At 42.6% G+C, this 15,030-nt stretch overlaps 1 protein-coding gene across 1 annotated transcript; it reads left to right on the plus strand.

The window, feature by feature from the left end:
- The first annotated feature begins 941 nt into the window (after positions 1-941).
- Positions 942-12,987, plus strand: HDDC2 (HD domain containing 2). The gene is made up of 6 exons (XM_062570918.1): positions 942-1,028; positions 1,447-1,568; positions 2,508-2,610; positions 4,652-4,720; positions 8,453-8,591; positions 12,846-12,987. Exons 1-6 carry the CDS (start codon positions 960-962, stop codon positions 12,938-12,940), a joined length of 597 nt encoding a protein of 198 aa, XP_062426902.1. The 5' UTR covers positions 942-959; the 3' UTR covers positions 12,941-12,987.
- Positions 12,988-15,030: the final 2,043 nt, after the last annotated feature.

Consider the following 15,030-nt stretch of genomic DNA (forward strand, 5'->3'; position numbering starts at 1 on the left):
GAAGAGTTAAGGAAGTCCCACCTAAGGACGTACTGAGCTGGTCTGAATGTCCATCTACCTCAGTGCCCCATTTTGACACTGGCCAATGGGAAAAAAAAAGACGAGGAGCCCTGGGCAAGCATGGTGTAACCACTCCCACACTACACAGTCCCATTGCCTGCAATTAACTATTTAGGGGCTTTCATAGCTTGTTTCCTTCTTTTTTCTTCCACAACTCTGAAGGGCTTTTGTTCCCAGGAACAGCATTCACACTTCCGACCTCCGCAGTGCACCACAGGAGTGCCCAGGTGCCCAACCACTACAGCCCAGGCCCTCCCCTGGAGGCAGGCACCCCACAATTTCCTCAACGTGGCAAAGCTTCTAACGCTTCTAAAATGCACAGAGTTCCTCTTCTAAAAATCGCTTCCTTAGATACCTTCCTGACAGCCGTTTGCCCGAGGAGCAGGACCCCCACCGCCCTTCCAGGCTGCCAGGTTTGACAGGCCCTAAGGGCACCGCAGGATGGGGAAGCCCAGAATCGGGTGGAAGGGAAGCGAGGAAAGCGTACTTGACCCATCCTGCCACCGAGCAAAAACGAATTCATCCAAAATTTGTGGGACTAAAGTGGGGGAGGCAAAGGGGACCGCAAGGGAACACGCAGCCCTGGGGCCGCTGCGGGCCCCTGACACTGCCATGCCTCGCCTCTCAGGGCACGTTACGGCCACGGTCTACCTACACGTTGCCACCCAACCACACACGCTTAACGCGTGTAAAAACAAAAAAAAAACAAAAAAAGAAAAAGAAAAAGAAAAAGAAAGAAAAAGAGAAAAGGAAAAGAAAAGGGGAAAACAAAACCCCGAACGGCTCCTGCCGGCCGCTCTCGCGGTCGCAGCAGGTGTGCGGCGGGGCGGGGCCGCCATGGCGGCGGGCGGGGCCGGCGGCGGAGGAGGAGGAGCAGGAGCGAGCGCGAGAGCGAGCGGATGGCGGCGGCGGCGGCGGAGGGGGTGGGCGGCTTGCTGCGGTTCCTGAGGCTGGTGGGGCAGCTCAAGGTGAGCGCGGGGAGCGGGGCCGGGGCAGCGCGGCGGCGGCGCGCCGCCCGCCCGCGGGTTTCCCTGCCCGTCCCGCTCCCGCAGCGCCGCAGCCGCGCGGCGGGCAGGCCGCGGCGGGGGGACGCGCCCGCCCGTGCCCCGTTGGGAAGGGAGGAAGCCGCCGGCGGGTCCAAGCCTTGCGCTCCGGGCAGCGCAGCGGCTGCGGCGGGGCGGCCTGGGGCTCGCAGGGGCTGCGCGCGCGGCGCGGTGGCTGCCGCGGAGCCCGGCCTGGGCGGCCGGAAGCGCCAAAATTAGCCGCGTCCGAGGTGGCAGCGAGGCCGCGCTCCTGCTGGCGTCCCTAGAGCGAGGTGCTTCGAGCCTAAGCTTTTAACGTTTCGGTTTTTAACGTTACCGCGTTATGGTAACTGTCTCCACCCAGAGGGTGCCGCGGACGGGATGGGTGTACAGCGGCGTGGAGAAGCCGGAGAGCGTGTCCGATCACATGTACCGAATGGCCCTGCTGGCGCTGGTGGCCCAAGACAAGACCCTTAACAAGGACAGGTGAGATGTCGCTCGTTGTCACGACTCTTGCTGAAGGTGGTGGAAGAGCCGCAAGCAAAGTGCTTACAGCTGCTCTCGTGCTGTGGGAGAGCTTTTAAAGCAGTGGGAGTATTTGAATTCCTCCCCCCCGGTCCCCTTTTGAGGGGCTGCAGTAACCTAGAGAGCTTAAAGGGACTTAAGGACTTTTATGACCAAAATCAGAGTGCTGAGGCAGCTTTAACTCAGAGGCTCTGAGCATATAGCTTCTCGCAAGCTATAAATAAGCAAGCTGAAGACTTTCAGTTAAAAGGCAGTTTGAGGAAGGAGAAGGCAAAGCCATATACTGCACAGATTTTGACAGACTGAGTTAGCACTCAGCAGCAATAGAGACACATAAATCGTATAGCACAGATGCGAAAGCATGGTTAGTGTTGAATGAGTTGTCAAGTATGGTATGGGATCATATTTGCTTTGTCGATTCAAGAGAGAATGAAAATGATGATGACTTTTGACTATTTTCTTACAGACTGACATAGCTACAGAGTTGTAAGTGTGTTTTGTCAGGTTATATATTGAATTTGGGATGGCTCCAATCAGATTATATTCTACTTGTTACAGGCATAATGTGAAGTTTGTAATGTAGTTAGCTTTTGTTTGCTTGGGTTTGGGAGATGTTATGATAACTGAGTACATCACACTTGAATAGTATCCTCTTATACAAACTATATTTAAATGTATATTTACAGTCAGCAGTAGCTGGAAAGCAGGAATTAAAATCGTATATAGGTGGAAGCCATTTCTCTTAGCCAAGAAATGAAAAATATTGTGTAGAATTGGGAGGAAAAAACAGAAAATATACAAAGGGGATAGCTTATGCATTTTCTTAAGACATCTTTATTAATTATGAGATGCAACTTAAAATGATGAAAAATTAATTATTCTGTCTTGACTTCTTGTCAGATGCATACGATTAGTTTTGGTTCACGATATGGCTGAATGCATCGTTGGAGATATCGCTCCTGCAGATAATATCTCCAAAGAGGAGAAACACAGGAGAGAAGAGGTATGACGCACTGTCTGAAACCACATCTGTGAAGCTTTTTACATGTTTTTAAATATTATGGTGGCAGTGAAGAGACCCTCAAAACAACCTAATACTGTCTTGGGCATTGTGTAAATATACCATAAGTAACCATTTTTTTTTGACATTTTGGTGTTACCCTTGCACTTCTTCATTTTGTCTGTGTATAGAAGGAGAACACCTGAAGTAATCTCCATACCAACCATTAATTCCTCTACTGACTAGATCTTTTTGCAGCCTGAGGTGTTAGTCATATTTACTAGCCTTATCAAGAAGTGGGGAGTAGAGAGTAAGTATACTGAGAAGAGTGGATGACAGTTACTAGAGTTTATACAGTATCAGATAACTTGAATGCATCATAAACTTTGTTTAAACAATTTGCACAGAAATCTGGTGTAGATGACAATTTTGACATTAGTCTTTGCAGTTTGGCGTGATATATTTGATTTTGTCCATGTGTATATCTGAACTGCTGGTTTGTTGATACTGGTTTGGTGTATTATTTGAAGAAAAGATAAACCACTCCTTCAGTCACAGCTAGAGGGCACCGTCATGCCTTTTAATTTCAGTTCTTTATAGTATGATGAATGTTCCAGTGGTATTTTTTTTCTACTTTTTTGCTTACTGTTTAAGCTTGAGAGTAAGGATTTAAGACTAATTCTAGACATAACCTGTTTCCTAAGACTAAGTGCGACTTAAAGATCAAAAGACTATTTAGAATTCTTTAAATGCTACCTTTACCAACTGTAATTTCAGTCTTTCTGGTTTTTTTAAGTGTACTTGTTCAATGTATTCTTACACTAAACCCAAAAAACCTTTCCCTAATGCCTCCAAAGGTTGTTTTGTCACCACAGGTCAGAAATTAACTTGCTTAGAGGGAATTACCATTTGTATTTAGGCACTTACAGAAGTTTGATGTTTAAATATGTTTACCATTTTTTTCTGAAGTGTTTTTAGCTCTTCCTGCTTCCATTTAGCTCAGTAGGACTTTGCTGTTGACCTCATGAGAAGTCATGAGAAGGAGGATCTAGTACTGAACATTTATGTTGACCTTGAATTTCAGGGTAAAATTACATAGAGGGTAGTGGTTTCATTAGATGGCCTGGGCTGAATTATTAGTAATTATTAGTATTCTACTGCTGAGTTCTCTTTTGCCCTCTGCTCTGTTGTTTATGTTGAGCTGTTCCAGAAGTTTGCTTGCTTGTTTGGTAAGTTTAATCAGCTAGTCTCACTAAGGCAACAGAAAATTAACTTGATGTTTTTTAAAGAAAGAAGTCTTCCCCCCCCCCCCTCCCCGTGTAAGCCATTTTGCCCTGATAACCATGAAATTAGATGAGCTCCAGAGCTGGAAGGAGATGGGGAGGAATGAGACCTTAATGCATCAGTGGCAGGGAGCAGGTGATTAAGCTGAGCCACATTGTGAAACCATGTCCTGTGTCTCAAGTTGAAAAACAATCATGGCATAAAACTTCTGGTTTGTTTGTGATGTTGGTTGTTTCAGAACCAGCACTGTGTTACTAGGAAACAGTAGAAATAGTACAGAAGTAAGAGTGATTACCTGGAGGAATCTGAAGAACATACATGCTTGTTATACCATTAGTTTGATATGGCATTACACCTTATCCCAAGATTTTTGTATCTCAGCCTGGGAGTATTGTGTCTTATTACTGCAGAAGAAGGCAGAACTGGTAACTGATGGCAGTTCCCCAGCATTTGACTTGCCTGTTTTGCTCTGGGCTTCTTTTTGAACTCTTGAAGTTACTAGATACACTTCCAGGTTATTTTTCTGTTCTTTTGAACTAATTCTCTAACAATGCATTTAAGCAGCTCCCAGAAAAAAGTCTTCTCTGTGCTAAGTGCTCCTACTGTTCGGCTGGTAGATTTCATGGTGTACGCTAACTATAGAAAAGTATTGTCTGGTGTATGCTTTTACAAACTTTGTAACAAGCAGTTATTTATTTATTTTTTAAGATGTGCTTGCTCAGGTCATGGATATATGCAAATGCCTTCTTTTTTTTTTCAGGCAGCTATGCAACAACTGACCCAGCTTCTGTCAGATGACCTCAGAAAAGAAATCTATGAACTCTGGGAAGTAAGCTTGCAATCTTTTAATCCTTTGCTAAAATTTAGAGTTACCTATTGTCCTCTTTCTGTTTGCCTGTAAAACTACGCTATCTCTTGTTTGACATCAAGCAAGGTAGATTCATTGCTCAGGAGATAAGGCTTTAAATTTTTTAGTGAACAGTATGAGTGAAGGTGACTTTGGAATCCCTTTCAAGATAGAACTGTAAACTTTGGTAGAAAAAACAGCCTTTGACCTCGCAGAGTTCTGGGTGAACCCTTTCAGGGCTTGATTTGACAACTGAAAGAAGTTTTCTCTTTATATCCAGGCCTTTTGGATATAAATCTGTTTCTTACTGCAGTATGTTTTGTTGACAGCTGTCTCTTTGTAGCTCTTTTAATACAGAAAAATATAATGGAATCTGACTACGTCATCTAATAATTATTACCTGTATAAAAAGCAGAAAAAAATGTGGATTTAATTTCTTTACTATACAGCCCATTAGACTAAAATATTTGGTAGTAAGTTCTACTTTAAAAATAAATCTGGAGTACTGATAAAGTACAGTGCTCTTTTACAAGCAGTACAGATTGCTGGCCCATCCTGGATACCTTAAATCTTTGTATTGGAAAACAAATATTTGAAGGTGATTTAACTTTGTAATGCAAATTCATGGTGTTAATTGTGAAGATCTTTGCAAACAAGAGATCATTAGATTATTTCCAGAGACAATCCATGTTAAAATTTACTGTGCTTTATAATATTCTGTGCTTCCTCTGACATACGATCTCATGAGCACATGTAAGTCCATAGTCTCTTGTTCACAACGTGATGTGAACAAGGGGTTGTGTGTTTCTTGGACTCTATAACCCTAGGCTATATTTTATGCTGACATTCTTATTTTTCCACTTTAGATGGTATTTAAATTCCATATATTTACCACCAACTTTTGTACTTGGTTATATCCCACTATTTTTTTTTCTCTGTAATTGTGTGGTTACACTGGCAACAGAGCTAGATTTTTCAGTGCTTCATGCCAAGGTTAAAGGGTTAAATCAGCATAACCAAATTTGGGGAATAGGGAGTGTGCATTTGTATAGTAAGCACTGGTTCCCTCTCCATTTGGAAGCTGTTGTAATAGAAGAACAAGAGTTTATGATAGATAAGAGTTGTCTTGTGGGATTTTTTTTTTTGCGTGTTTCTTCCTTTGCCTCAGGCTTCTCTCCTGATTGTATAGGAGCTAGTTCAGTATGCAATTAGTTCTTCAGTATGTTCTTCATCTTTATCGTCACCATAATTTAGGATATGCACACTTTGATCATTTGTTCTTTGTTCCTTCAGGATAATTAATTGGCATTACCATTACCTTTCCAATGTAGCAGTATCAATGTAACCCACACAGCAACAGGTGTAATCTAAAAATCGAATACTCACATGCAGCCCCTCTAGTCTTTCTTTAGGTCCATCAAAAAAAAAAAGCAGAAAATGAGAATCTTCTGATCACTTGATATAATATGCTCTCAGCTAGCCAGAGGCATTTCTGTCTTTTTGTGAGTGAGCAAAGTGATGGGCCTGATCTGAACAGTAGCTGGACAAGATCTATTGAGACTCTCACCAAGTTCTTTTGTACTGCTATGTCCTGTTTTGACCTCCTTTTCCCTACAGCCTTGAGAAGACTGTTGTTTTGGACTGTACTGGCTGGCTCTTTGCAAGTGTGTGTCTGTCTGTGTGGTGTTGGAGAGAAAGGTAGCAGAGAGATGCCGTTGATACATTTTCATTTTGTAACTTAATTCAGAATATATTTAAGTCGGCACACTTCAGCTGTGTCCTGCTTTTCATATTTTCAAGAGCAAAATCACAGTAGTCATTTTAAAAGTCCACCCTACATAGACTGTGTGTTTGAAAGAGCAGTTACTGTTTTTCCAAAGTACATTATTTTGCACTCTGAAACAGCTGGGGGGGGCAAAACAATAAATTATTATTTCAGTGATATGCTCAGTTACATTACAATAGCTAATATTTCTTGAAGTTAATGTAAGCTGAGGTATGCATAAGATCTGGAGGGCTTTGTGCACGAGGAAATGGGTGACAGATTGATATTCCCAATGAATGGTGGAGGTGAGGCAGACTTTTACAAACAAACAGCCACTGTGATAAAGTTCTCCTTTATAATGTTACCAAAAGAGTTTGTGCTTTTTGGTGACAAATGAAATGGAATAAAACATGGTCATGAAAATAGTATAAATAAATGAATTTGAGTAAGTAAGAGGTAGTAGTTATTTTATATATGAAACAAATCTCAGACTGAAAGGAGGAAAGAGAAAGGTAAAAATGTTGAAATGAAACTGTTGACTAAACTGTTGATCAGAATGTAATTGAAACTTTAAAACATCATTTAAATTACCAATCAATCGTGGCTATCAAAATTTGAATTTCTGACTTTAGGATGTAAAACAATAAGTGTAATAATAAAGCAGGCTCCTAACAGTATGTCAGACAAGCAAATAACCAGCGATGCTCATTACCTGAGCATCGCTGTGCTGGAATTATAAACCAGGACCTTGCCACTATGACATTCACCATTATCTTCTCAATACAGAGAGAATTTACTGCAAATAGATTTATTCCTGTCTGTCATGTTACAGAAACAAAATTCTACTCTATGAACTGCCCTAAATACTGGTAGTAGTTTAGGGTCTTTCTTGTCTGTTTAAAGTTCTGCCAAAATCTTGCCATGTTCTGTGGGTTAGTAGGAAAAACTTCCTGCAGTTGCACCGTTCTCATCTGTAGAGTTGCTCTGGTGTGTAACTGGTTTCAGGCTCTACCTGAAAGCACAGGTAGGCCTGGTGTGTACATAAGAGACTGGTCTGGTTATTACTGATGATGATGAGGGAGGTCAGACTTACTGAGAATAGCAAGGTGGTGATAACCCACAGAGAAGGTGGCTTTTTCTGCAGCTGATTTGGAAAGCCTGGAGTAGACCATTTGAAGATACAATGTCATAGATTTTGAAAAAAGAAAAGTGAAATGGCCAACCTGTCTGCAACCATCACTGGAAGTAAATGACAGCAAAATTGTTCAAGTTGACTAGTAATATGAATGACTCGCAAATATGAACTGACAGTGGATGGAAAGAAGGAAAAGATAGCAGAGCGATTAAAGGACTTGAAGTGTTATACAGAGGAAACCTCATAACACCACCACTCCTTGTCTCCCAGGGGAGAGAGAAAGACATAAGCAGCTCAGACAGATTAGACCAAAGAGATTAAGAAGGAGTGACAGGAAAATTGTAAGGAACAACTGCTTATGAAACTAGCAAGTGGCGGAGAAAAATGCAAAATAGTTCTTCAGATATATAAAAGCAATACATTGGCACACAATGTGGTGATTCATAGTCTTAACTAACCCTGGAAAAGGTCTTTTATATAAAAAAAATTTCATTATATGGAACCTATTATTTAATTTGTACATTACGATTAGGATTGTCTTCATGTGATCCCTGATTCAGCAAAACATTTTGGTACACGTTTGAGTATGCAAAAGTTAATTGTGTCCTTAAATCCTGTTATGTTTAGTAGAACTTCAGCACCTACTTAATTTTAAGTGTTTTGCTGAGTAGCAGGCCTTAAAAGAAGGAACTCTGTCTTGAATATTTATGGAATGGCTTTTACTAATAAAGAAAATTCTAGATATAAAAAGAGCTTCTAATACTCTGTTTCAGAACAACAAATAAAAATTTCTTATAATTGCACATCTGTTTAGGAATATGAAAATCAGTCTACTGCAGAAGCCAAGTTTGTAAAACAGTTGGATCAGTGTGAGATGATACTGCAAGCATTTGAGTATGAGGAGTTGGAAAAGGCACCTGGCAGACTACAGGATTTTTATGATTCAACTGCTGGTATGATAATTTTTTTCTTTTTTAATAAAATCAATACACAAATTGCTTTTTTTTTCTTTCCCTGAGAGACATGCAGAAAAGGTAAGAAACAGTTGTTATACCATTACTGAAGTACACACTAAATATTTTTGATGAAGCTTATTTTGGTGTGAAAACACCTTACATCTGTCTGTACATGTTGAACATGGATTACACTTATACTAAGTCCCTTTTACATCTCTTTGTATTTAGAGAGAAACTTAGCTTTCATCACTTGCATGCATTTAAGGATCTCTCTATACTACTAAAGGGGTTTAAAGGAGCCTTCAGTCTTCACTGATGCTTTGACAGAAGCTTACTTCTACTCTAAGCTAGTGTTTCACAAGCCAGTGAAGTAAACTGTCATGGAAAAGCTGCCAAGGCTTGTCCACGTGTTATACTATTGCCCTTTACTGCTCTTCCATGTAGGTACTAACATTACCAAGGGCGATTTAGAAACCATCAAACAGGATTTCAGAGCTCTGGAGATGGTGGACAAGGGTCTGGCAGCTCAGGTCATTTTCTCCTCAATTCTGCCAGTGAGGAGGAAGGATGAGAGGAGGAGTAGATGGATTTTTCTAAGTTAACAAATGGCTGCACTGCTGGTGTTGGCAACAGGCTTTTGGTTTCTATAACCATGGGACCACGTTTGAAGATCAAGATCATCAACAACTGATGGGGAGAGATGGAATCCACCTCACTAAGCAGAGTACACATCTTTACTAACAGGTTGGCCGGCCTGGTAAGGAGTGCTTTAAACTAGGAACAGTGGGGGAAGGGGAGAGTTATAGAGACAGGGTAGTCAATGTGGCTCAAGTCAGGATGCCTCCAGCAGGTGCATGCAGCTGGGGAAGTGTGGATGGGACATGGCTATGGAGTATCCTCTTGCACCCTTCCCAGGAAACATCCATGCACGATTACCTCTCTGTAATGCCTGTATGCTAATGCACACAGCATGAGGAATATACAGGAAGAATTAGAGGTGTGTATGCGGTTGCAGGGCTATGATCTAATTGCAGTTACAGAGACGTGGTGGGATAGCTTGCATGACTTGAATACTGACATGGATGGCTACATGGATGGATGGATAGCTGCTTTTTAATAAAGACAGGCCAGGAAGTCAAGGTTATCGATTTGTCCTTCATGTGAGAGAGCAACTGGAATGTGTGAAGCTCTGCCCTAGGGTAGATGAAAAGCAGGTCGAGAGCTTATGAGTAAGGATTAAAGGGCCGGCTAACATGGGTGACATTGTTGTGGGTGTTTACTACAGGCCACCTGATCAGGAAGAGGAACTCAGTGAGGCCTTCTACAGACACCTGGAAGCAGCCTCACAATCACAAGCCCTGGTTCTCATGAGGGACTTTAACCATCCTAATACCTTTTGGAGGAATAACACAACAAGGCACAAGCAATCCAGGAGGTTCCTGGGGAGCACTGGTGGTAACTTTGACACAGGTGGTGGAGGAGCCAACAAGGAGAGGTGTCCTGCGGGACCTTGTACTAACAAACAAACAAGGACTGGTGGCAGATGTGAAGGTTGGAGACAGCTTTGGCTGCAGTGACCATGAGATGGTGGAGTTCAGAATCCTGTGAAGAAGAAGCAGGGCAGTAAGTAGAATCGCAACCGTGGATTGAGCAGAGCAAACTTTGGCCTCTTCAGGGACCTTCTTGGAAGAATCCCATGGGTTAGGACCCTAGATTGGAAGTGGGGGTCCAAGAGAGCTGGGTAATATTCAAGCATCGCTTCCTCTGACCTCAAGAGCGGTGCATCCTTATGAGTAAGAAGTCAAGCAAAGGAAGCATGGATGAGCAAGGAGCTCCTGGCAAAACTGAAACAGAAGGAGGAGGCATGGATGAGCAAGGAGCTCCGGGCAAAACTGAAACAGAAGAAGGAGGTATATAGAATGTGGAAAAGGGGATAGGCCACTTGGGAGGAATATAGGAACGTCAGAGTATGCAGGGATGAGACAAGGAAGGCTAAGGCCCATTTGGAATTGAATGTGGCAAGGGATGTCAAGGACAACAAGGACTTCTTCAAATACATCTGTAGCATAAAGGAAGACTAGGGAAAATATGGGCCTGCTGTTGAACAGGTTAGGTGCCCTGCTGACGAAGGATACAGAGAAGGCAGAGATACCGAATGCCTTCTCTGCTTCAGTCTTTACTGCTAAGGGCAGCCCTCAGGAATCCCACACCCTGGAGACAAGACAGAAGGTCTGGAGAAAGGAAGACTTTCCCTTGGTCGAGGAGGATCGGGTTAGAGATCATTTAGACAAACCTGACACCCAAGAAGTCCATGCGCCCTGACGGGATGCACCCACGAGTGCTGAGGGAGCTGGTGGATGTCATTGCCAGGCTGCTCTCAATCACCTTTGAGAGGTCATGGAGGACAAGAGAGGTGCCTGAGGACTGGCAGAAAGCCAGCGTCACTTCAAAAAAAAGCAAGAAGAGGGACTCAGGGAACTACAGGTCCGTCAGCCTCACCTCCATCCCTGGGAAGGTGATGGAACAGCTCATCCTGGATGTCATCTCTAAGCATAGGGAGGAAAAGATGATCAGGAGTAGTCTGCATGGATTTATGAAGGGGAAATAATGTTTAACCAATCTGATAGCTTTCTCTGATGGAATGACTGGCTGAGATGCAAGGGGGAGAGCAGTGGGTGTTATCTGCCTTGGCTTCAGGAAGGCTTTTGACACTGTCTCCCATAACATTGTCCACGGCAAACGCAGGGAGCGTGGGCTGGATGAGCAGCCAGTGAGGTGGCCTGAGAACTGGCTGAATGGCAGAGCTCAGGGGGTTGTGATCGGTAGCACAAAATCTGGTTGGAGGCCTGTAGCCAGCAGTGTCCTTCAGGGGTTAATACTAGGTCCAGTCTTGTTCAAGTTACTCATCAGTGGCCTGGGTGAAGGGATAGAATGCATCCTCAGGAGGTTTGCTGCCAGGAGTGGCTGATACAGCAGAAGGCTGTGCTGCCATTCAGAGAGACCTGGACAGGCTAGAGAGATGGGTGAAGAGGAACCTCATGAAGTTCAACAAAGGCAAGGGCAGGGTACTTCACATGGGTACCAGTACAGACAGGGGACTGATCTGCTGGAAAGCAACTCTGCAGAGAAGGACTTGGGAGTCCTGGTGGGTAATAAGTTAACTGTGAGCCGGCAATGTGCCTTTGAGGCCAAGAAGGCCAATGGTATCCTGGGGTGAGTTAGGGAGAGCCTGGCCTGTTAGTGAGGTAGGTGATCATCTCCCTCTGCTCAGGCCTGGTGAGGCCACATCTGGAGTGCTGTATCCAATTCTAGGCTCCCCAGTACAAGAGAGACATGGAGAGACTGGAGAGAGCCCAGCAGGGGGCTGCAAAGATGGTTATGGAACTGGAGCATCTCTCTTAGGAAAGGCTGCAAGAGCTGGGGCTCCTGTTTAGCTTGGAGAGAAGACTGAGGGGGCATACGTGATGCTGTGTACCCTCTCCACCCTCCTGTGGAGTTCTTCTTACTTCTTTCCCCCCCACCTCCTCCTCCTGGGGTGGTACTCACCACTAGGTCTGTGACAGGATCTTACCAATGTATACAGATATCTGAAGGGAGAATGTCAAGTGCATATGGGGCCAGACTCCTTTCAGTGGCACCAAGTAATAGGACAAGAGCAATGGGCACAAACTGAAACTTGGGAAGCTCCACCTGAACATGAGGGAAAACTCTTTGCTGTGAGAGTGACAGAGCACTGGAACAAGTTGCCCAGAGAGGTTGTGGAGTCTCCTTCTCTGGAGATAATCAAAACCCACCTGGATGCAACCCTGTCTAAAATGCTGTTGGTGACCCTGCTGAGCAGGGAGGTTGGACTAGATGATCTCCAGAGGTCCCTTCCAACCTCAACCATTCTATTATTCTGTGAAAATTGTTATCCCTACATTGACTGTGGCCTTGTAGAACCTACTCAAAATATGTGGGAACCAGCTCAGTCAAGTGCTTCAGATGTAATTGTACTACATTTTATGCTATCTACTGCTCTTCATGTTTTCCAAAATAAATTAAATTGTTAGTTAAAATGAGAAAATAGGTAAAATAGTTGCTTTTAAAATTTAATCCCCTTATTGGAGTGGTTATTAAAAATTGTCTTAAAAATAATGTAGTTTATTCTGAGCTTACATCAACATCACTGCCAACCTTTTAGAGCTAACCTTTCACACACAGAAAAATGAGAGCATTTTAATTAATTTTTCCTTTTCTTTTGTCTTGCAGGAAAATTTGTTCATCCAGAAATACTTCAGCTTGTGTCTGTGATTAATACAGAACGGAATCAAAAAATAGCTGCTGCATGTCATCCACGTTCCTAAGGTGTTCCTAAACAGCTGTAGCTATATTAAACTTTTTTTTGATTTTACATTCTCTATGTTGTTTTACTTCCCATCACCAAGACTGCCAGGGGAGTTTTTTTCTGTGCATTAACTGCTGAGAATCCTGGGACCACTTAGGAGTGGGTATGGTAATTACATCTCAGAGCATAGATTCTGTCAGTATTTCTGCCCTCCCCTCCCCCCTCAGCTTGGCTTTGTCTAATGCAGTCTCACTTACAAAAATACTTTATCTGGAGAACAGTGCATTTCATGGTAGGGCAAAATAGCTAAAATGCTGAATGAAATGTTACTTCCTTTTGTTGCTAAGGGAAAGTCTAGTTATTATATCAAAGCATATGTTCTTCAGCAGAACATAACCCAGTAATAATAAACATTAGGAAGATTAGGAAGACACTGTTCTGCAGAAATAGTTACTCTTTAATTATTTTCTGTGCTTTAACACCTAAATGCCTGTTTAGTTTTTTATTACCTCTGAAAGAAGTCTTTGGAGTAGCATAACACTTTGGTTTATTGTCTAAACGGTATTTCAAGCAGATTCTGTCCTGGTTCTGCAGAAAGGTGTAAAAGGCCTGACTAACACTCTCCAAAAGGAAACTTCATTTCCACTTATGCATCAGTGTTGCCAACTTCCAAACTAGTCCTCCCAGATAAATGGGAGGGAGTCGTGCTTAGTCCTCATCTCATGCTGAGGTTCAGTTCCAGAGGAATGTGGTTCCTCGGATATTTCCTTTGAAAACATGTTTAATACTAGATAAGCCTTGAAGAATACTAAAACACCTCCATTCTGTGTATAAAATCAATTGCTGTATTCAGAGAAAGAACAGTAAGACAGTAACTGTTGTGGTTTGGTTTGACACACTAATGTTTTTATTTCACTAGCAGGTTCAGAGTTCAAACTAATTTTCAAGATAGTTGAAAGCAGAATCCAAATCTTTATTAAATTCCAGCTTTACAGCTTTCTTCATCTTTCCTAAGTGAGATACTCTTTGGATAAAATCTTCCTTTGTATATTTCTCAGTCAGTGGGGTTCTAGTTGAGTAAAAATCCACTCTTAAGGTTTTCCTTCATGCTCAGTCAAGTAAGAATGTGTGACAGCATCAGCATGTGTTGGCTGTGCTGACATTTTTTTTTCAGTGCCATGAATGGGCATCTCTGAGGCTTCCACTGGGGAAATTCAGGTAAGTTTAACTTAGCTCATTGCAAACAAATCTGTTCAGATAATGCACTGACTGGGACAGGTAGTCTTGTTTTGTGACTTCTAAATATGCACAGGCTTAAGAACGTACACTTACTGTATCAAATAGGTTACTAACTATTCACTGTGTTACACAGAAGCAAGAAGCATGAGTGCATTTCTCTAGAAGCTCTTGATAGAGGCAAACTTAGCTTTGGAGTATGTGATCCTTAGGAAGTGATCATTTCATTAATTAACTTTTCTCAGTATATTTCTCTTCTGTGTTTCATACAATTCCTTACATGTGTCTTCATTATAGCAGGGAATGCTGCCAAGGTGTCTGTAAGGCCAGTACTCCTAACTGCCCTTCACCCCGCAATGGCAATATGCTGGACACTTGCACAAATAATTCATAATGCCCAAGTTGTCATATAGATGTGCAAGTGCCTGTACTCCAATGTAAAGCTGTTCTTCCCTTGTTCAGATAGTGTTACAGTTCCCTGTAAGCTGTTACCCACTGGTACTGATTCTGCTGTAAATGACAGTTATTGATGGAAGCAGTAATGCCAGTGTAGAAATACAGAAAAGTTGTCAAATAAATCTGTAGTGGTGGTAAATACCAAAATGAGTTTAGTGTGTGCATTCCTAGCTGTTGCTTAGTATATGTGGATGGAGATTGGGGTGATGTCGTAATTACCAGATAATATAGTTTGCACTTGAAAAAATTGTGTAGTAGAGACTTGGAGCTAGCTTCTCTGTCTTCAGCATTGTGTCAGATGAGGCAGCTGTAAATTCGATTGTAGTTTCCTTTAAGGTAGATAATTTAGTTGAGTGTGTATCTTCAGGCAGAATGACTCTAGGAAACATCATTGCGCAGATCTTAGGTGCCTGACCA

Source organism: Rhea pennata, chromosome 3 (assembly GCF_028389875.1).
Source record: "Rhea pennata isolate bPtePen1 chromosome 3, bPtePen1.pri, whole genome shotgun sequence".
NCBI classification, from domain to species: Eukaryota; Metazoa; Chordata; class Aves; order Rheiformes; family Rheidae; genus Rhea; species Rhea pennata.